Source organism: Orbicella franksi, chromosome 9, assembly GCF_964199315.1.
Source record: "Orbicella franksi chromosome 9, jaOrbFran1.1, whole genome shotgun sequence".
Classification (NCBI taxonomy): domain Eukaryota; kingdom Metazoa; phylum Cnidaria; class Anthozoa; order Scleractinia; family Merulinidae; genus Orbicella; species Orbicella franksi.
The window spans coordinates 20,619,077-20,643,064 of NC_138153.1; the positions used below are offsets into that span (position 1 = coordinate 20,619,077).

The 23,988-nt window shown below is 39.3% G+C and overlaps 1 protein-coding gene across 2 annotated transcripts; it reads left to right on the forward strand.

Moving 5' to 3' along the window:
• The first annotated feature begins 8 nt into the window (after positions 1-8).
• On the forward strand, positions 9-19,885 carry LOC145497935 (tolloid-like protein 2). 2 transcript variants are annotated; one of them, XM_081477813.1, is made up of 6 exons: positions 9-514; positions 5,569-5,604; positions 12,034-12,411; positions 15,248-15,715; positions 18,707-19,054; positions 19,508-19,885. In XM_081477813.1, exons 1-6 carry the CDS (start codon positions 478-480, stop codon positions 19,882-19,884), a joined length of 1,644 nt encoding a protein of 547 aa, XP_081333939.1. In that variant the 5' UTR covers positions 9-477; the 3' UTR covers position 19,885. The 2 variants fall into 2 exon arrangements, with proteins under 2 accessions (XP_081333939.1, XP_081333940.1); XM_081477814.1 differs by having other exon boundaries at positions 13-3,853; positions 4,805-5,604.
• The last annotated feature ends 4,103 nt before the right edge of the window (positions 19,886-23,988 follow it).

The following is a 23,988-nucleotide window of genomic DNA, read 5'->3' on the forward strand; positions in this document are numbered from 1 at the left end:
GTGAAAGCAATAACAAACATCTTGACATCTGTAGGACAATACCTCTGAAATATACGCCAGCAAAGAAAGATTCTGTGACAAAAATGTGACCTTGTTTTGAACGTTTTGCAGTTGCAAATTTAAAGTGTTCCCTACAACCTCTAATCTAGCCTTGCCACAAGTCGACCTCATGAGTTTCAGGGTAGAATAGCTAAGCGAGTTCTAGGCTGTTCGGCGGGTAATTAATAAACCATGACGAAGGACTGTTCTGGAAGTCTGCCAAGTCCGCTGCGTCATGGCCTGTAACAAGGCGTCAATTGTGGCGCCTGTGGCCCATAACGACAGAATCAGGACCCATTTAATGAAGTGGACTAAGGCCCCTGTAGCGATGCGAAAGTGTTTTCTGGCGGTGTATGCATACAATATCCCATCGACGGAGCTATCGTTTTCAGATCGTAACCGAAAGGAGACAGTCGTATACTGGCAAGTCTTTGGAAAATGATATTTGCAAGAGGGCTCACAATATCCGTCTTCGGTAAGTGAAGTTCACGACATTGCTTCATCATATGTCTGATCAATATCTCATTCCTTAGAGCATCCCAGGCACGTACTTCAATTACATATTAGTTTTGCAGAACTACACAGAACTCGTCGTTAGGTAGATCAAGCGCATTTGTGCCCCAGATCTGTGTCAAAATCGTGCATACGTGACAGGATGTTTATTACAAGTAACCGCTAGTTGGAGAGAATGATACCGGCTCAACGATCAAGAATAACTGAGAATAACAAAATCGGAAATAAAGGAATTCGACGATTTGATATGGTGACATATTGTTACTGTGTGCGTTGTTGGTGGCAATGTTGTGATGCGTGTTTTCCGTGTCGGCCATTGATAAAAGCGTTAATGTTTCAAGTTTGAGACCTCGTACTCGTCTGTATTGTACAACAAAAAAAGCAATACGCGTACTGGTAGCAAGAAAGCAAAAATCTGCTCTTTCTTGCCAAGAATCGCGTGATGGCATGATCATAATTTACATATTTTTTACTGTGTGCGTTGTTATTGACAACGTTGTGACGTGTGTTTTTGGATGAAAAATATTTCATTGAATCTAATTAGATATTTGGAGTTGTAAGTTTTGTTAAGTGGCAATACAGATTGATTGGACGTTGCTCCTAGTTTTCAAGACTAGTTCAGCAGTTATTGCAAGTTTCAGTTTGAACATATTTTTCTTTGCCAACAATTGTCTCCATGAAAAGATGATTGAACCACACTTGCATCATGAATATTTAAGTACAATAGTGACTCGGTCGCTTTCCATTCGACAAAAACCTCTGAAATTTTGGAATGAGAGCGAATGGTACGAAAATTTCCCGAGGTTTCAAGAACATCCGAAAACTGTTGAATTTTCTTGCAAACCATTCGATCGAAATTCAGGTTATTCTGAAAGCAAATAGAATGTAAAAGATTGAATTTGCAGGAAGAGCAATTTCGAAAATTTCGAAGGTTTGGGTGAAAATTCACTACAGTGGCACCGCGCTATAACGAAGTGCCACGGTACCAAAAAAAAATGTTCGTTACAGCGGGGTCTTTGTTATAGCGAAGACCCGGTCATAATGAATTATCTGGTTAACAGCAAAAATATTCGTTTTAACGGGGTAATTTAAAATTACCAAAAATTCAATACTACACATAGAAATCATTACTTTTATTCATTTGATACTGTAAACTGTAAGTGTAACGCGCTGACAATCAGGACATAAATTTCAAGAACACTTTCAATTTAAAACTTTTCAGAAGTAACAGTAACAATTCAGAAGTAACAGTAACACCAGTGGGAAATCATCAATGTCGTTTAGTGATCATCTTCCCGATTTGTCTCTACACAAACAAAGTTCCACGTTTCAGTTAAAAAATCTTCCAATGTCGATTGCTTTTTTCGACCCGCGACATCAATGGCAAGAAATGTGTCCTCCATAATTGGAAGGTACTGGAGAATTTCTTTTTCCCGGGCACCTGCCGTGTCACTGCTGACAACGAAGTTGTACAATAGTCATACTGCGGCATTTGCCTCGGAAGCAGTAACCTTTTCACGCTCCATTATCGAACAATCTTCGTTCTCAGAATCTTCATTTTCATCCTGGCTTCTTTATTCGGTCGCGCTACATCAAGCGCTTCTTCTGTCACCTCGGCCTCTGTCATTTGTTTGAAAGTGGTCTAAGTGGGCAAACTCCATAAATAAGCAGCAGCCAATGCGAGAGCTTTCCTACTTTGGCTGCTGTGCACTTATTCATAATTAAATCGTCAGTGTAAATTTTCTTATATAATTAAATAAAGTCTAAATAATAATGTAAAATTGTCAGAAAGTTAAGCCCAGATTGTGTTGCATTCCCTGGGAAAATATTTCTGACGATGACATTTCTGGACGATAGTTTGCCTTCTAATGCTAGCTGACTGATCTGATCTTTTTCTTGTTTTGAAATACCTGCATTTGCACAACAGAGGCCACCCTGCAAGCAGAGCCTTTTCTTACGGTACATATCCTTTGTACCGAGAAAAGACTCTGCACGAATCGTGTCAAGTTCTTATTGAGCATGCTCAGGGCGTTGCTAAGATACAGTTTCGAACCCAGGCCGTATCGCCCTTCATGTAGAATATAAACAGAGCGCAAAAAAGAGTCGTCGTGTAGAACTTGGAGGTTTTGCCTCCTACCCTTGGTTTGCAAACTCTAGTTAAAATTGAATAAGAACAGTTAAGGTGAAGAATGAAAAGGATTCGTGCTGCCTCTGTTGTGGGCTAAATGCTTAAATTTGTGCAGTGCTGGAAGTAAGTACAACTTTATACTGTGGAGTCACGATGTCCTTGCCAAGAAGATCGCAAAACAGTCGTCCGTCTTAGACTTAGAATTGGAACAGTTTTGAAGCAAACACAACCGAAGCAATCCGGCAGGATAAAGTTACAAAACCGAACTCTTATCAGCACTGGAGGACAATAGTTGAAAGGACATTTGAATACAAATTTCCTTGTAATCAAGCACACATAAATCGTATGCATGCGTGAGTAGTTTCGTGTGCTATTTGTTAATATGTCTTTTATGTAATTTGTATTCACCTTCACTATAAATGTGTCACCTGAGCACCCTCCTGATCACCATTGCCGGATTAGCGAGCTATAGGCAATTATACTAATTAACGTAAAGTTAAATTAAAGACACCAGAAATATAATGACAGCAATGTACAACGTGGAAGGGAGGTAGTTTGTTCTAAGCACCCATATTATAAGTGAAACCGAAATCTTTGATTTGCACGTACACCCCTAAGAGACATTGCACCTCCTGGCAATGCTAAACAAATTTGTTAAATGTGTTCTAATCAACCTCTTGACTTAATATAAGCTGTCAAAAATAATACAAATTAATAGAATTATAATGAAAAGGGTTATCAAGATAAAACTTTCAGCAAGTTTACATGGCTCTGATCTCCCTTCTTGTAGGAAGTTTTATCTTGATCGTTCAAGAATAATTTTTTAACATTTCTTTTGGGTAGGCTCCACAATCACACTGTTTACCACACACATCACAGCCCTTGTGCAGTATGGAAGGTTTTTGTATCTTCTCATTAAAAAACTGTTTCAGAAACTGTTTCCACATGCCTACATTTAACTTTGTTTTAACAAATGCCCTCATTGTGGGATCACAGTGATACAAGTGGTATGCATGGTAAAACAATATGGACAAAACATCAGAACCATTCCTTTCACCCCTTCCAACTGCTTGAAGGTAGGATTCCATGTTCTCTGGCACTCCAAAAATAACAACCCTTTCAGATGTTGGGTATGTTAACTCCCGTTCCCAGGGCACTAGCTGTTATTACCAGGTAAGTATTTCCATTGTGAGACAGTGAATCAGTCCTGAAGAAAACATTATATTATCCTTGATGTCTTGAAGGGTCTTTGAGTGATACATAGTCCCTAATTTTACTTTTTCATGGAAAGAAGTGTTGAAAAGTGTCATCAATGTCACCACGTCACTGCTGTTAACGACTGGCAGAAAACTGTGATTTTTTCAGCATGCACATTGTTTACCATATCATAATAAGCCAATTAAAGGTATCCTGTGGTTTGCTCTTAAGGATGCATTCCTTTGGGGTGATCTGGATCAGGATCAGTGATCCAAGATCACTTAGATCATGGTACATCAAAGGAACTGATGAATCCACTCTGGTCATGGATTCATCAGCTCCTTTTGTTTGATGCACAATGATCTGAGTGATCTTGGATCCCTAATCCTGATCCAGATCACCCCAAAGGAACACACCCTTAGCTTTTTCAACAACATATTTGACATTTCTTTTGTCAGGTGACATCCTAATGGTTTTGACAGCTGTCATTTTTAACATCTTATTAGTTTTATTAATTTTTCCGCAACTTTGTGCTGGCTGTTGCAGTCAGGCAAACACTGGAACTTTCAGAATTACTTTTACTGTATGTTGCCAAACTATAGAATAGGCAGCCTGGAAGGGAACTTGGCCATGACTACCAGTCCAACTTAACCAGTGTGACATGAATATCACCATGTGAATGTCAATACGTGATAATTAATCAGTAATTAATGTTGATTCATTGTAGCAAAGATTAAATAATGCCAACTAATAATAAAAATGCTCAAAAGTATGCCTGAGTAACAATAAAAACAGCACAATATGCTTTCTAGTAACCTAGTTTATCTCTCAAACCAAAATGATATCATAATTAAATTATCAGGTATATACAATCATGATTCAATTTAATTCTTGGTTTTATTTAACGTTTTATTTAAATTATTTCAGGTTTGTGCATAATTATCCTTCACCGATACAAAGGAAAGTAACACTGAAAAACAGTAAAGATGAGTATTACTCATGATCTGAAAAAAAAATGACAACTCACCAAACAACCACACAACGAGTTTCATCTAAAACAACACCAAAAATATTTTCTTCGCTCAGATTTGATGAACCTTCTTAATGCTTTACTTGAAAACAACAAATCGCCGGGGTCGCCTTGTTTAAATTCCTCGAGCTTCAAACAATTCATACCGAAAACTTGGTAAGTTTGGCTTTGGTCTTCGATCAGCGCAGTTAGCGGGCAGAGAAAATCAGAGTTCAGAGTGCTTTTCCAACTCTTTTGCGAACGGGAGCGAAGCTTGATAAGCTTATAAAATGAAAGATTTTCCGTGACCAGTGACCCTGGCTAAAGATACGAAAGAAGCTGACTGATGTTTGCGTGTAAGCAGAGCATCGTCAAGCATTTTCGCACGATCTCCTTTCGCCGGCCCTTTCGCCGCCATGTTTTCCTTGCATCCAGTGGGCTCAGTTTCGACCATCGGTTTCTCGTAAAAGTTGATGCTCGCACTCGAAAAACCAGTTTGACGACTGTAAACCAGAATGACTAGCCCGAGATTTGGGGCTACGGCGACTTCAAAGGCTAAAGCAGATTTGTGCAGAGCCTCTTTTTTTCGTCTCCTGTCCGCTCAAAAAAGCGATAAAAGAGGCTCTGCTCGCAAGGTGAACAGAGGCACTTTCTAATCTAGATATTTTTTGGTGATTTTCAGTGTTCCTTTTGACGGAACCACAAGTCATAGCTGGAGGTAAGATTGACACGTATAACACTTAGTTAATTATCAACTATGAGTTGATAAAGGTAAATGAACTGTAGCTGCCATGTTTCAAGAGTTAGTCATTCGTTGCATTGTGTTACACATCATGCTCGGTGGCCGAGCACTAGTGCTGGGCACCAGCACAACATGAGGCTGTGTTCAGATGCTAGCTACACTGTGTAGAATTGTGTTCACATTCTCTCAACACTTTAACTGTGTGGACTTCATCCATGTTATATGCGTTTCACGTTTGATATTACTGTTTAATATAGCTATCGTACTTTTGTAATATCACTTTGGACATGAAAAGCGCAAAAGAGCGCGGAATTTCACGGGAAGCACGAATAAATTTATTGAGTGAAGAATGATCCTCGCAGTAAATTTCCAATTTAAGCAATTGGAAAGAAGAAGCCTGAAAAAAATCAAGGCTTCAACGGGATTCGAACCCGTGACCTCTGCGATACCGGTGCGATGCTCTAACAACTGAGCTATGAAGCTTCACATTGGAAGCACACTGAACTACCGCAGTTCAAATATGAACTCAATTAATTGACCTCGCTCCCAATGTGTAGCTTCATAGCTCAGTTGTTAGAGCATCGCACTGGTATCGCGGAGGTCACGGGTTCGGATCCCGTTGAAGCCTTGATTTTTTTCAGGCTTCTTCTTTCCAATTGCTTAAATTGGAAATCTACTGCGATGATCATTCTTCATTCATCTACTACCGCAGTTCAAATATGAATTAGTTCTTATATACTTTACATCAATAAATTTATTTTTGCATCTAGAATATTTCATGTTTTTCTTGGTAGCATCGTTGTTAGGCATCTATAAGGACACTATTTGTATCCTTGTTCCATTTCGGTCCGTCAGACGTCATTCTGATACGAACTGTGCGCGTAGCAAGGAAGAGCGGAAAATAGGCATGACAGGAAACCGGTACCCACTTCAGTATCTAAGTAAAAGAAGTCGGGTACGGACATCACTTTATGGCGTAGATACTTACTTATCTGACAAAAAGGCATCTTTAGGTTAGTGCTCAGCGGGAATAATACCCATGCATCGTGCACAGACACCAAGTTCAAAGGTGGCCTAAAGCGTAAGTCACAGTAGTCCGCAGGGACACCGGTTTGTGACTTTTTATTACTGACTCAATTGCATAACAAAATAAGCAAACAAAGAAAATAAATTAGTAAGTGTATCTCATATTAAATTAAGGTTGTCTATTCAGTTTTAAAGTGGAGACTTCGAGTAACGACTTTTAGTCACTAAGCACATATAACTCCCTTTTAAGTCACATTTTCCTACACAATTGGTCTTTCCTAGAAATCTTGCCAAATTTCAATCTGTTACGAACATTAGAACGCGCGTTTTTTGGACCGTTATTTCCGAGAATTTACGGCCGCCATTAATTCTCCTTGTTCCAAGTCTTGGTCGAGAATTTGAGTAAATGACGTCATTTTCTCAAAAATACTACACGGGTCGAAATTATAATAACAATTAGTACTGCAATTCGCATAAGGAATAACAAAAACTTTGGCTCTTATATTCGTGCAATTTTCTACACTAATTGTTACTATAATTTCCAGCCGTGTGGTATTTTTGAGAAAAAGGCATCACTTTCTGAAGGTCCTATTAATTTCAATATGAAACTAAGGGACAAGATCATAGTCTCTTATTGATTGTTGGCATTTGTACATGTTGACTTTGAGAGGGTTTCTAGACCGATTGGCGTACTAGATCACAAACAGATCTAGATACTCGCGAAATTCGAAGGTAAATTATGAATCTCTTATTGAGGTTTTTCTTTGTAAAAAGAAGACCTCTTAGTCAACGGGTCTGGGGTATGTTATGAGCGGGTCAATGGATGAGTGAGTGAGTGAGTGAGTGAGTGAGTGAGTGAGTGAGTGAGTGAGTGAGTGAGTGGGTGAGTGGTGAGTGGGTGAGTGGGTGAGTGGGTGAGTGGGGAGTGGGTGAGTGGGTGAGTGGGTGAGTGGGTGAGTGGGTGAGTGGGTGAGTGGGTGAGTGGGTGAGTGGGTGAGTGGGTGAGGGGGTGAGTGGGTGAGTGAGTGAGTGAGTGATGTATGTGTGTCACACCAGTCAGATTGGGGTTACTATAAACAACCAATCAAATTGCTGCTTGTAAAGGTGAATCATATTTGTGAAAATTTTAGAACGGCCATCTTTGTTTTTCTATAAACAGAAACAGGTATTCTTGTATTGACCATATTCCGACATTTCCGATGCTTCGTTTACTGTGGTTAAGCCCAGGACTTTGTAGATGGGTTTCAAAAGATTTCAAAATTCGATAATCAACCGAGGAATCATAGTCTTTGATATACACTAACATGTCATCAATATACCATCAAGGCTTTGCTTTTCGCATTACTTGAAATTTCGAATGAAATTAGTCTTGACAACTTGGTGATTTCTAGAACAGGAGCGATTGTTTTTAGTGCAAAATACTCTTTTGCGATTGTGAGGGGGCTTTCGTCCGTGATGCTATTCACCAGGTCAGTTCCGATCGATATCCTTTGCATTACATGCAGTTCATGAAAAAAGAATTAAGTCGAAACCATTTATGTTTGCGCAAAAATTTTTCAGTTTGTGAATGCAAGTCTCAATTAAGTAACGCTGTTTACGGAGTAGTACTGTCTTCCCGTTAAAACGTTTCTTAGAATCAATACTGAGATACTCATTTGAAGTGGTTTTCTCTGTCAAAAGGAAAGAAATTACCGACTGGTAGTTATGAATGAGAACACTGCTGGAGTTTTGAAATTTGTTTTTGTCGCAGGTAAAGATATTTTTACGCCCGGGTCAAACGCCGTACTTTACATGAGCCGAACCCAATGACAGTTTGGGTCGACTCAAATAATTAAAAGAACGCCTGTTTGAGTCAAACGTCGAACTTAATTCAGTCGAAACGATCTGCTACACCAAATAAATAACAAAAGCGGTCTTGTTCAGTGGTTTTTCAAGGTAAGGTCAAAATGGCGCCTTTAGTCCTTTGATTATGCGTTTGGTTCGACTCGTGAAGATCGCCGTTTGTCGCAAAGTCGGTACTCAGGCGTTATTCACGGCTGGCCAGGCGTGAAGAACGCCTCAGGCGCTCCAAATAAAATCAGTCGAACTTAATTGGGTCAAACGCCGAACTTCACATGAGCCTAATTGGTTGAATTGGGTTTGGCTCATGTGAAGTACGGCGTTTGACCCGGGCCTTATTTGTTAATTTCAAATGGTAACTTGACCCTCTTTTTTTTCACGCACGAGTGGTTGCAATTAAAACTGACGAATCAGTGACTCTTGTTCTCACGGTCAGAATAAACAAACAAGAAGCCAATCTAGCGGCACGTCGAGACTTAATATAAATGTTTGGAAGTCTTTTTTTTAGGGTGCGTCCCTTTGGGGTGATCTGGATCAGGATTAGTGATCCAAGATCTGTCTGGGTCATGGTGCATCAAAGGAACTGATGAATCCATGACCAGAGTAGATTCATCAGTTCCTTTGATGCACCATGATCCAGACAGATCTTGGATCACTGATCCTGATCCAGATCACCCCAAAGGAACGCACTCTTAGTCTCTTCAGCGGCATTTTAATATCTTACATTAATGGCAATTCTTAAAAACGGAAATTTTTAGCAGTGATTTTCTTAAAGTTTGTTTTATAGAAACTCTTCAAATATTCCTGAAGACTCCATGGCGGCAAGTTAAATCGCAAATTAATTACATTAGACTTTGAGGCGACACAGTGGTTCTTTCGTTTTGAAACAGCTTCCTTCCGTAGTTCAAAGAGGTAAACTTACGTCTTTCTGTTACTGACTTTTTGTCACCAAAAAGGCCCTCAGGCGTTGAGAAGGGTAATGGGACAAAGAAACTTTCTAAGGTCTACAGATTTCACGGCGTATAGTAAAATTTATACAGTTTTTCATGTGTCTGGTTGTTTCAAGTCTTCAATTAGGTAACGCTCTTTTCCTTCAATAATGTGTTGAAATCGATATCATTTTGAAGTGGTTTGATGGAATATCAAAACCGAAAAAACTACGATCATTGCTGGCAACAGAAGAAGACCATACTACCGCGTGACCATGTTATAATTTAATTTGTTCTTGTTATAAAATGAGTCAGAAAAATTATCCAGAATCAACACCAATCTTCCGTTTACCGTTAGCTACTATGGCAGACTGCATAATGTTTAGCTGCCTTGCTGGTAACAGCTCCATGTAGTTTTAATAAACAAGCCACTTATCGACTGTTAAAAATCAAACCTTGATCAAAGTAGGCTTGATATCACATATCCTAAGGTGAAATTAATTCTAAATTTGTTTTTTTTTCTTCGCTGTACATCGTAACCAAACATACTTGTTGGATTAACTTCATCATAACTGTTAAGAAGGGTCCACTGAGTGTTGCTTCTTCCAGGAGCTTTTAATTCACAAAAAATTAACTCTTGCACGCCTTGCGTGCCTATGTTTTATTAGGGGTAGTCATTGGTGTTAGCGTCGTCTCTGAAAAAGCTTCCTAGATAATTCTTTTTAGACTTTTAGTTCGCATAGAGCCACAGCAATCCCGATTGAATACGTTTCTCTGGTTAGTGTGAAGTGAATTTCTCTTTTTGAGTCAAGTATATAGATATTTTCCGGTATCTGAAGGAATCTAGTAACTTTGCAAAGCAAGCACGAACGCCTTGCCATGACAGGTTACATCTCTGGCAGGGGAAAACGTTGAGCTGCAACAAGATGGCATTGTTACCACATGGAGAAACTCGTGAATTTCGCAGTGAATGATGACTGATATTAGCTAAACCTTGTGTAATATGGAATTACCCTTTCAAAAACGAAATACTCAAGTGAAAGGTGAATTGATCAACATGACATGGGGTGGAAGGTCAAAGGAAAAAATGAGTTCATATATGGAGTTCGATTCCTGATTTTGTTTTTGTCCCACGCTCGTTTCATGTTGATCAATTTACCTTTCAGATTTTGTTCCCGAGCTTAAAGCTTTCTAATTATTCACTTATCAAGAAACACTCATGTTTTAAAGAGAAAAAATTACTATAAGAAATAACCAACGCTTCTTTAAGGCCCCATTTATATGGTATCGAGTACCCGAGACAACCCTACCCCCGAGTTACCCTGGCCGAGGTAACTTTTAGCTTATTTCTTTGCAAAATTCAACCAACCGTTTACATTGGGATCGCGAACTCGTTACGGGGGGCGAGACAAATCGGGTAGGGTAACCCTGGCAAGCGGGACAACTTTTCTTTATATAAACGCTTTGGCTCGCCTAACCGGGGCAACTCTCGGCGTGGCGAGTGTCACGTAATGCCTAGATTTAGGTTTTAAGCAGAAATTCATATCAAAGAGGTGACAATTAACTCGGCAAAACCCACTGTGATCGAATGACCGCGGAAAAGTCAAAGAAAGAGGGATATTTGCACATTCAGTTATTCAATAAGGGTTATGAATGATCATACAGGGTCAACTTTGACTTGGCCTACAGGGACTACGTTTTCACATAACTGGGGCCTAACTTTAACTTTCCCAAAGATCTTTTCTCCGGACTTCATGTCCACAGCAGAAAGGTTATTTAATAAATGTTTACCGACGCAGTAACATAATGTTGACAGATAGAAACCAACCTTTTTGTGACTTGAATTGAACCTTTCGCAGCATCTACATCACAATTACGTGACGTACGCCCGAACAATTGAGATTTAAAAAAACACTTTCCCCAATCAACAAACGAACCGGAAATTTTAACACACTTAAAATTAAAATTACATTTTTAGCGAAACACTCGCAGTTACGTAACATGTTGCCCTAGAGATGTCAAACGATATATGCCCCGTAAAACAGCGAAATTTCGAAAAAAAAGTTAACAGATGATCAGCCAACCCCTAAGTTGCATAATCCTCTCCCCCTTTACAACCTGTAACGTGCTAACGCAATTCACGAGTTAAAAATGACCTTCAAGTTAAAATATCTTGGAATCTAACTACTTGTAAGAAAGAGGTTAGAAAGATGCTATTGACCCTTTCGAGGGAAAATCAAATGAGGGCCAATGAGCTATAAGAATCACTGCGTACAATAGAAGTCTTTGTCTAAGTAGTCAAAACAAGCTCATATGATTCAGATTTTTACAATGTAGTCTTGCACTTCTGAGTGTTAACAGAAAATAATTACTTAAATTAAGAGAATTACGTAGGTCTGGCATCCAAACAAAATAGCCGACTCTGGGAACAGATTACGTCAGTAGTAGGAAAAATTGCCTCTGTGCGAAAGAAAGTTGCGGATCACGAAAACCTCGGACCGTGAATCGCGTGACTATGCTCCCAAGAAATCAATAAACTTTAACTGTCCGGTTTTACTTTTAATTGTCCCTAGAACTTTAACCAATAATTAAATGATTATTTGGTTGACAGGGTCAGGATGTAGTGGACTTGTTGAAACTATTTATCTAATCAGCACTCCAAATGGCTCAATCTACAGTCCTGGATATCCTAACAATTACGATGACAACGAGAATTGTATGTGGCGCTTCTTTGCTCCCTTTGGAAGCAAAGTCCTCCTCTACTTTACAACATTTGAACTGGAATATGTTTCAGCGTGTAGCTTTGACAGCGTAGAATTGTTCGATGGACGCGACAATTCCTCCCCTCGTTTATCAAAAAGCTGTGGTAGCAGTCTTCCCTCACCAGTCTATTCGTCCGGTCGATACATGTACATGCAATTCAAGTCTGATAGTTCCAACACAAAAAAGGGGTTCGTGGCTCATTACAGGGAACTTATTGATTCATCAGGTGCGTTTTTCAGACAATGGACAGTAGAACCTCTTTAAGGACACCGAAAGGGCAGAAGTGAGTGTCAGTATGTATAGAGGAAGAGAATACGGAGACGTCTTTACTACGAACAGTTCACTTAGTCCCAGAGTGAATCGAGAATTCATATAATCTTTAACTTTGTAATACAGACACTCAGGTCTGCCCCTTCAGTGTCCGTATTTAAAAGACCCGACAGTATTAACTGTGTTGTATTTGTAGTCGCATAATATGACCATCAATGTAACACGACAAAATAAGAGTTATCAGTTGGTCTGCAACTTACGGCAGCCCAGAAGGGTCACCAACCATTTTTGTTTTTGTTTTGTTTTTGTTTTGTTCTTTTTAATTTTGTATTTTTAACTTTTGTTTTTGTTTTTGTTTTTTCTTTTGTTTTTTGTAATTTCTGTGTTAGTTTTCGTTTTGCCTTTCGTTGTAATTTTGGTTTCTGTTTTGCGTTTCTTGCGTTCAAAAAGGAAACAGAAACAAAAACCGGCATTGAACAAAAGCAAAAACGAAAACGAAAACGAAAACGGCCGAAACAAAATCGATGAGTGTAGACCATCATGCTTCACTTGCAGTTGGGAACTTTACAATCCATGACGTGAAAGTAGTAAGTACGGAACGTTTACCACAAAGGGGGTCTTTGTACTGTGTGCCACTCATGTAAGGCAAGGCATGTAAGGCATGAAAGGCAAATTCTGTCCCCCCTCAGTGGCCTTAGTAAGGTATGGGTCCCTTCCAGTATTGTCTCCTTCGCCAGAAGGAGCCCACGTGCAATATGTTTCCATCTGTCAAGTTTCTATTACACTGAAACACGCAAACCTCAAACAATAAAATAGAAATAAAACACAGAACACGCAAAAAACGAAACGATCATCGTGGAAAGTGAAAATAATTTCTTCGCTGCTTTTGAAGCCAGTAGAAGTTTAGGGCCGTAGCCAGACTTTCAAAACAAATGAGGCAAGTCTTGCAAGCTCCGAAGGCGCGCGTGCAATAATTAGTTCATTGTGAGAGCTTAAGATTACATTCGTTTCCGTTAGGCTTGAGAGCTCTGAAAATGATATGCTTTTATTTATATAACGACCTTTTAACACCTTTTTACAAGTTAAGAAAGTTGATGAAGAAATATCCTTGACTTTACTTGAAATCTTTGTGACCTTTGTACTTGTCCCAAGACAAGTAGACAAGCAATGAAATGGCCGTACGCTTGACGGCCAAAAGATCACACAACGGTCATGTCATGGATACTGCCAGCAAAGCATGATGGTCTACACTTACTGATTTTGTTTAGGCCTTTTGCAATTTTGTTTTCGTTTTTTTTTTTTTGTTTTTTTTTTTGTTTTCGTTTTTGTTTTGTTAATTTTTGTTTTTGTTTTTAATTTTTGTCTGCGTTTTTATTTCTTGTTTTTGAACAGAAAAGAAAAGATGACAATGAAGAACAAAAACAAAACAAAAACGGAAACAAAAATTAAAAACAAAAACAAACAAAAATTAACAAAACAAAAACGAAAACAAAAAGTAAAAGACAAAAAACAAAAACGGAAACAAAAAGTAAAAAAAACAAAAAACGAAAATGAAAACAAAAATTAAAACAAACATTAAAAAAATAAAAATGGTAGGTGACCCTTCTGGGCTGCCGTAATACGCAACTAGCCAAGTGGTAAGCCTAGCTGCTGGAGCTTACCTCGTTTTCTGTAAAATTTAGCTACGAAAAGTTTTTCTACTACACGCTGGATGGGATGCTAGTCCATCCCAGGGTTACCACCCAGTTTTAAGTTCGCCGGCACCCATTTGCATAGCTGAGTGGAGAGAGGCATTGCGAGAGTAAAGTGTCAGGGCCAAGGACGCAACACCATAACCCTTGCCAGGGGCCCTTTTCTTGGAGGTCCCGAAAAGTTTTCGCACCCGGAAAGCCATAGCAAAATCTCAAACCTAATGAATGCAGAGCTATTTTATTCACATAATCTTAATATGTACAGAGGTTCCCTTCGTACAGGAAGATTCAGACGTATACACCTCTCTGTTTTTAGATACAGATTAACTGGACATGGCTTCGCGGGCCCGAAAAGTTTCGCGGTCTTTCGACAAACAGGCCCTAGTGCTAGAACTCGTACCACTCCGCCCGGTTTCCGGTGCCACTCTAACAATTAGGCCATTGCGCCGTCCAGGGAAGGGAAACAGAAATCAGCTCGAAATAACGGGGATCTGGAAGTAATAGAATTCAAAATAGCCAATGACTGAAAAAGACACGGGCAGATCCAAGGGAAATGGTTTGAAATAAGCAAGTTCAAATCAGCGGGGTCAAACTGTTCGTGTTTAGTTGTTTTTTATCCATCCCTTGTTGCTGTTATTGTTTATTTGTTGAGTAAAATAAAAATGTTCTAGAAAAAAGGGAAATTTCGAGTAAATAATCAACTTTCTGCACGTCGAATTCAGTAACATGGTTAATGAGGGTTATAAATACAAACTACAATTAGCATTAAAATACAAGGAATATTACTAGCTGGGATGTTATGCACACTCTGATTGGCTAAATAACATATACACCATTGTCGTGTGAAGAATACTCAAGGTACATAAAAAAGACTACGCTTCTTCCCTAGGTTCCTTATTCCTGGTGGAACTTAATAGCCATGGAATTTTGGCGAATATTGAACTCTTTATTAATGTACCAATAGAGTGGACAAGACAAAATTACAGGAATCACCGTGCGGATTTTCTGATGTTAAACAAAACATTTAAGGGGTTGCAGTGAGGCACAGTCGTTGAGGTCACTTTCAGTTATGAACTTCATTGACTTAAGTTGTTATTTTAGGTTGTCCACAAATCGACCCGGGAGCTTCTGCTGGCGTCATTTACAGCCCCAATTTTCCTTGGAACTATCCAAACAGCATATCATGTAACTGGACTATAACGCCAGTACCTCGGTGGAAGAACATAAAATTAAGTTTCACGAAATTTGATGTAGAGTATTCTTACCCCTGTCGCGACGACTACGTTGAGGTGAAAAGTGAGTATGGTGTCCAGATAGGAAAGTACTGTGGTTCTACAATCCCCTCGCCTGTCACCTCGTCTAGATATATTCATGTTCAGTTCCACTCCAGTTATTGGACCAGTGATTCTGGATTTATGGCATTTTACCAAACAGGAGTCAGCTTTTCAACTCCAAACCCAACGTACTGGCCAACGCAATGGCCAACGCACCCGTACTGGACTACATACCCGGCTACCTACTCGCCGTCTAAAGCTTCAATTTACGCCTGTAACAAACATTATCAAACAAGTAAGTTCTTTCTCCTGTCCAATTTTAGCACACGCTTCAATATTACTATGCAAAATCATGGAAGTGAATCATTCTGAATAATACCGCGGTATAATGGATGCTATTGTTTATATTACCAGCGCGAGCACAGACATTTTGTGAGTAGCTTGATTTCTAAAAAAAATTGTGCATGGCGACGAGGTTGATCGTTAGGCTTGTTATTTTTGTATTGGTAATAGCACGGCCTAGCTCACACTTGCGATATAACGACATAAACATAAGGACATAAGAAGGACGTTATGTCGTTATGTTTGTAGTGTGAACATGCTGACATCCTGACATAACTGCAACATAAAAGCATGAACGTAACTACATAAGGAAAAAAACTAATCTTTTCCTTTGTCGTTATGTCTGTGTTATTATGATGTTATGTTTCTGTCAAAACAGGTCACATTAGTATTTTTGTGAGTAAAGCGAACAAAGTTCTGTGTTCTATCAAAGTTCTGTAGGCATCGCTAATGCAAATGTTTTTTCTTGGCCGTACAAATCTCTTGTACGGCCAATCTTGGAAAATGCGGTACCAGTCTGGTGTCCGTACCTTGTCAAGGTCATCCGTACCCTTGAAAACGTACAGCGAAGAGCATCAAGACTTTCATTAACTCAACGCAAAGGAGAGATGTCCTACGAAAACCGATACAAACTACTAAAATAGTCAACTCTGTCCGACCGTAGAACTTCCCTATCTTTAGTTATTGAGTGTTTTTACCATTTGAAATTTGAAGACTTTTTTGATTTCGTCACGACTCGGTATATGAGAGAAAATCATCCGTACAGACTTTATGTCAAACCCGCAAGACTTAATTGCCATAAACATTCATTTTTCATTAGGATTTTTATATTATGGAATGAATTACCAAGAGATGTAGTGAAATCTGACAACCTTCAGCAGTTTAAATCTAAGCTCAACTTTCTTTGTCAGTCCTTATCTTTAGTTCTCATTCGTATATCTAATTTGCTTCTGGAATAAATGAAGCATGTATGTATGTATGTTCTAATAACTGAGGCTTTGGACAAACAATTAAGAATAACAATCGGCGATAATAATTTCGAATGACGTTTCGATGATTCATTCATCATCAGCAAATTCTTAAAGTCAGATTCTTATGAGTAATTTATGTACTAAGAATGCGTGTGAAAGTCTCGTTGCATGTCATTAAAAATTCTACAATGTGGAATGTAGAGAGTGTTAATTAAGTACTAAATAGTGTTGCTTTAATTGACTCGGATTCAGTGTTCAGTTTAGGTTTCATTTCATAGATGAAGGGCATTTCGTAAATTAAGAATTCAAATTTCCCACGACATTTCTTAAGGATGGTAAATTGTTCGTTAAAAATCTTTGTTCCTCTGATTGTGGGCGTCATGCAGGGTTTTCCTATAGCTGAATACTTGTGTTCATCAATGCGTTGGAAAAGGTGTCGGCGAGTATAGCTCACACAGATCACATTTGAATTTGTAGACAACACCTTGTTGACTTATTAACGGTGGTTTGGCCTCTGCTACTTTGATGTCATCGGCAATTTTCTTGCTTGTGAAAACTGGGCGTACATGTAGATCGCTGTTTATTTTCTTTCCACGATCGGACAGCTGTCTTCATACAACGTCAGCTGATATTTATCCTTGGCTGGCAGAATAATCCGAACGGGTGCATTTGCTTGAACATCGCGAACTTATGGTTAATTTTGCGACTCGATGAATCTAGTTACGGTGGAATTAATGAGCTTCTCTGGGCACTTCAGTTTCAAGAAGATCCCTTTCAAGCTGTCACATACTTCAGGAAATAGATCTGGTGAGGATGAGAGACAGTGGGCACGGTTTAACGTAGTCATTAGAAGGGATCGTTTGTAACGGGCATCAACATGACTTTGATAGTGGAGAAGAAGGCCCTTATTTGTTGTTTTCCAGCAGACACATGTTTTCAGCTGCTTTCCAATCTTTATGAGCTCCATTCCGATAAAAGGTAGTTTGTTGTTGTTTGCAACTTCCATCGTGAGGCTGATTGCTGGGTGTGCAGATTTTCAGTTTCAAGAGCAGCGTGTGCGCAATCGTTGTCAATCAGGGAATAAAAAACGATGATAGAATCAATCAGATTCGTAGATTTCCAAACAGAACTCAGCTGAGTGGCTACTAAGGGCAATTATATCATGCTCTACACATATGGTAAGCGTACGCGTAATTTGCTGTGACGTTTTTTAATTCTAATTTTCTATATTTTTGGGGGCGTTTTCAATTAAACAATTTTTTTCAGTCGCGCTTGTTGGATGTGAGACGATTATAGCCAACTCGGCGCTACGCGCATCTTTGGCTATCTATCATCTCATATCCAACGCGCACTCGAGGGATAATTGTAAGCTCGTGATTTACGAATTTTTCTCGTGTTCTTCCGACATCCCGCGCGGTTTATCAGCCTATAAACCACAAAAACTTGTGGTCTATTGCTTAAGTAGACACCCAGATGATCGCTTGTCGATAACGTGACAAATTGGCGCGCGGCCGGAATAACCAGTCACGCTCGAGAATTTTAAGAGAGTTACGATTAGATTTGTTATCACCAGTTGGTTTTGCGGTTTTTCAGCCTAAAATTCAGTAAATACACGAAATATACAGTTAGCAAATTAAGGATTAGGGTTACCTTTCTTTCTAGGTAAAGGTAACTTTATATCAGATTTAAACGAATCTAAAAACGGAGCGATAGCTACACAACACAGAATGAAATAGTCGATGTCAATTGAGTCGTTCCATCGATAACTATGGATTAATCGATTACTTTTTTCGATCAGCCATTGTCATCGACTGGATAAAAGCTCTAATACACTGTAGCTTGCAGCTGCCCTAAGAACCTTGGGCAATGTATAGCGGATGCACTTTAGAACAGACATGACGTCACTTTTAACCCTCCAGTTATTGCGTTAGTAATTGTGATCTCACCATTAAATATGTCACTTTTTCTTTAAGAAATTTTTGTTGCAAGCTCAAGTTCGTCATCCATTGCAAGCAGTCTAGATATTGACGACTACTATCCCACCAGCATACCTTACTCGAGTTGCACATTTAAAATTGACACGGCGAATGGTTACATTCTGGAGCTGAGTTTTACAAAGATGACCATATCTAGCTGTTCGAGCTGCTCGTGTGGATACGTAAAAGTTAGAGATGGAACCTCATCATCTTCTCGGCTTCTGGGCACCTACTGCAGTTCAAACTATCATGATGTTGTGACATCTAACGGAAATCACATGTTCGTTGAATATTATGCCCGTCAGAGAAGTGACAAGTTTAAAGCAACAGTCCGGTCCAAGAAAGGTACTGACCTCTTAGTTATTATATGTTCGTAAGAAATTGTGGTTTTTTAATTTGTTTTAATTAAATCCTGTCAGGATTCATCAGTCACCTTAGATAGCAGATGTCTGCAAAGTGTCCTCCCTTGCACAGCCGAGGGACTCATTTAAACTTTCTGTCATTTTGTGAGTCACGGAGGTAATTGTCAAATTAGACACGTATGCGCAGTTTAAAATTTGAGATATTAGAATGAGCTTCAGTGAATTTTGAATGTTCGTTATCATAATCCGAAGCAATGGGAAATACAACTTTAACTTGTGAATAAAATGCCAAACCAAGTGGAATATGTTTTATATAAATGCAATGGACACTAGTCAGTGTTGTAGATTTGATTTAACGTATTCTGACAATCATACTGCATAACAGAGAAAGCTCACAGTACAAAAGAGTTACTTTGTTATTTGATTCCTTCTATAGCTCAAGGGGTCAACGTTCCTGCCATTGTGGTGCCTATTGTTGTTGCAGTTGTCTTGTTTTCGATCATCTTTGTTGTAATCAAGTCCACCAAGATCAGGCGTTTGTCTTCTGTACATGACGTTCCTGTACACCCCATAGCACGTGGTGCCGAGCAACCACCAACTACACAATCTCCGCACTCTAATACAGAGTTTGATATGAGATACCCTCCACAGTCTCATACACCTGAAATATCACAACCATCGGCCCCAAATACAGAGCTTGTCGTACCCCCTTATCCCGAACCACTAGCCACAGCTTCTCATCCTCCACTTCCGTCCTCCACTGATTATTCACAAGGTAACACCAACATGTCACTGGCAGTTGAGACGGCATAGATGTGAAGGTTTCCAAGATGGTCACTAGGAATTATGGAAGTTCGACAACGGCTGATTTTGTTGGAAAAAATCTCCCAGATAACAACAGTATGTAGTCTCGAAAGTAAATGTAAAGGCATTAGATGAACTGGTGCAGTGCAAATACAGTGGAACCTCGCCTTACGGCCACCCCATTAATACGGCCACCTCGTTATTCCGGCCACTTTATTCTGGCCCAAACAATAACTCAGTCCGTCATTTTCTTATTCAAAGAATCCGTTTATACGACCACCCCGTTTAATACGGCCATATTTTTGTGGCCCGTTGGTGTCCGGATTATCGCTGTTCCACTGTATCTGTGATAGTAAGTGAAAATAGCTTTAAAACTAATTAGTTTTGTCGTGTTAGTTACTCAACTGAGTAATATAAATGGTGTGGAAAAATATTTGTTTAACTTGAGAACAGGGTATAACAATTTAACCCTTTGAGGCCCAATTGCGCATATCTATGCGTAATTAATGCTCATGCTCTCTGTACCACTTGTGACGTCATCAATTTAAATGTCATCAGATGTTCGTGATAAGCAGATAGTAGTATTAGGCTAGGCCTTTCCGTACAATGGTCAGATTTAGATATCGACGACATTCCGACGTCGCAAATCGAAAAACAACGTTATCAGTTTTGGTGCAAAAACGGTGGTAAAATGGTCCACTATGCCTATGATTGATCAAGGTCCTTTTCTAGGCTTCGCCCGTAATTAACATCCAACGTTTCGCGGCAGCCAGAAAGAACAGGTAACGCAAAAGGTAGCCAGAGTAAAAGAGCCGAGAAAAAAAGAAAAGAAAGGGGCAACAAACAAAATTGAGAACCGTTAATGGCAAAAAAAAGAAAAGTCCCAATTTTGGCTTATGCGCATGCCCGGAATTGAAATATTGCTCAATTTTGTACGTAATCCTCGAAAAATCTCTCCTTTTGGTAAAAAAGCTTTCTTAGCAAAACTTAGGCTTATTTAGCGTCATAGCAGCCAAAAAACCTAACTAAACGGTAAAAACGGGTATTTTTTGGCGAAAATTTGCTATTCAAAGGGTTAATAACGTGTTCGTCGTAATGCGCATTTAATGAAGCACCCTAATTTGGCAAAGCATACAATGTAAAAATTCTCTACTTTTTCTGTCTGAGTTACTTAGTTTAGTTTTTTCAGCAATTTGAGCCTAATAATCTATTTACTCACCTAGACTTGAGGGGGTTTTAGAACTGACCAGGAAATGACCTGTAACTCGGTGGTTAGAGCCGATATCCGACGTGCGTGCTCAAGGTCACGGGTCCGTTTCTCGTCAGGCACTGACTTTTGTGTCTTTCTCATTTAAAAGTTAGTAGTTTTTTTTGGTAGAATGGAGACCTGTAGTGGCCCGAGCCATGCTTACAACATATTCTACTCGCTACTGTAAACGCCAAAGCGGTAAAAAAGATTGTACGCCAGGTCCGAGACTAAACCCTGCCCATGATGAGAGAGTTTGTTAAAAAGTGAGTTCGTTAAAAAAAATTTCCCTTTGGTAAACAACTGTCTCCGTTTATACTGGCAACGTGGTTATTCTTGGCCTGGGAATTCAAGAGGGAAATTTCTTCTTTTAGTGAGTTTTCAAGGAGAAAAAAAAAGATACACGATAGAGCTTTGTTCCGCAGGAACAGGTTAGAGAGTACTTAGATGATAGTTGTTTTTTATTGTTTTTACTTTCCAGAATTGTTTTATTGTATGAACAGTTTTAATCAGTGTTAAATAGTATTCCCTGTAAATATTTCATTATTTTATATCGTCACCAATTACTGGATTTATTATGCATTGAACTCACTAACTCTTTTCTGATTGGCCGAAAGCATACTGTGAATTTTCGAAATCAGCGCCTGTGACGTCATCTAACTGCAGATTATGCAATAATCATGTCAAGGACACTCAAGGTCATGTTATTTATGACTGTAGTGTATGATTTCTTAAGGTCATCATGTCCAGTTTGTGTGCTTTGTGTTGCTTGGCGTCAGTGAAGAAGCAAAGACACGACTTCCATTTTTTTTTTTTGATGTATTCAATGTATAATAAAACAATTATCAGATTCGGTTTTAGTGATATCCAGAATAATCAAGGTCTCGGTGAGGGTTATTAACCTCAGCCTTGAACTTCGGCTGATAACCCCTACCTCGACCTTGATTATTCTGGATATCACAAAAACCGAATCTGATAGTTGTTTAAAATAGGCCATTTCCGAGTTGCCGTTTGCCTTTGTGTCAAAACGAGTCTTTGTGCTAAACCATTCATATGAAAGTGAGTTCCGCCTACAGGTTCATTTTCACGCAGATCAAACCTATTTTCATAAGAAAAGGTTTGCACGAAGACTCGTTTTGAAACGGAGGCACAAGGTAACTAGGAAATGGCCTATTCTGCATGTGGTTATTGACGTTGTGGCAAAGTCTTGGGAGGAAGGAGTGTGTGCTCCCACCCTAATTAAATATGTTTTTACATTCGGCGGAACTAAACTGTGACAATGACAAAGAACGCAAATTAGTGACATGAAGCACCGAGGTTTTCAGCGGAAACCTTATACGGCAAACCGCTAGAGGTCACGTGACTCTGCGCTGCGGTCACTTTTGGAGCAACGCGGGTTTTCAACGCCGAGAAGTAGGTTTTCACGGAAGTGATTTACTTGAACGTTTTTTATCCCGAATTTCTGTTTATACCACGTGCTCAGAAAGAAGATTAGAAAACGAGTTTTTTAGTACATGGTTAGATATAATTTTTAGCCATTGAGTGAAAATAGGAGTTTTTGTTGCCATTGGAAAATCAAACACTGCTGTTGTCTGGAAATTCAATATGGCGGCCTCTTCAAGTGAAATTATTCTTTCATGTTATCGTAGCTAAACTGATAGAGGTCAGAAACATCCAACGCCAACTGCCTAACCTGAAACTGCTGTTTAAAGTTTGCCGTTAACATGAAAACCTTGGTGCTTCCTGTTGGTATAAAATGAACGTGCCCCAATATGGCATTAATTTAGTGTTTTGGTATAATTATATACAAGGTTTGACAGTTGTGATGTTTTCATCTCAGCTCAGAGTTTGACGCCCCGTCCACACTTCGCCGGAGAAATTTGAAAACGCAGCTTTGTTTCTACGGTTAGGCCTACCGTCCACAATAATTCGTCACGAAAACGGAGCTCGAAAACACCCTTCAAACCAGAAGAAATCGAAGGCGCCGTCTTTGCGTTCTACTGTGGACGGATCACGGAGCTTTTAGAAAACGATGACGTTACGATAATCGTGTGATTTCCCCCCGAGTTCCTTAAACACAAATCCAAAATGACCGCTGATCGTTGTGTGTTCAAATTCCTCCGGCATAGTGTGGACTGAAAACAGTTGACGCGCTATCAGAAGGAAAACACCGTTTTAAAATTTCTCCGGTGCAGTGTGGACGAGGCATGAGCTGCTCAGCTATCCCTGTGTACGAGTCATGAATATAAATAGGAACTGCTGCAATTTGATTAAACTTCTTTACTTGTAAATGACAAGGCCTTACTAGTTTCAGAAATACTTGAGATGCTTTTTTAGTGATCACTTTGCAATACTTCTCGAATGTGAGCTTGAAAATACATCCATGGTTTTAAAGGACGACACAAGCAAAAGCAATTTACTTAATTTGAGACCTCTAGTGGAAGTCAATTGAATCGTTCGGTACAGTAGGGGATATAAACGTATGTTGATATCAAAATAGGTATCATTTCCAGGAACACTCTTGACAAATTGGAGTCTTGGTATCATTATCGATAACTGGATGTGGCGGCTTGCCACTGCGATTAAAATCAGATTGTTCTCTCCGTCAGCTGATCGATCACGTTTTGAGCCTTTTTGTCACAGTTTCTGACCCCAGACCGTTTTTCCCGATCCAGTCATCTCTGCAACCATGCGAGTGATCGCTGACACTTTTCTGGAGGCATTGGTATACATGAAACAAAAACGGAATTGCTGTGATTACTGTTCATATATAACCTTCCACGTTAAAATATATAATGGCAATTGAACTGAGTGGAGTGCAATTTGATCTAAAATCACAAGTATGATTTCAGACCAAAATTGCACGA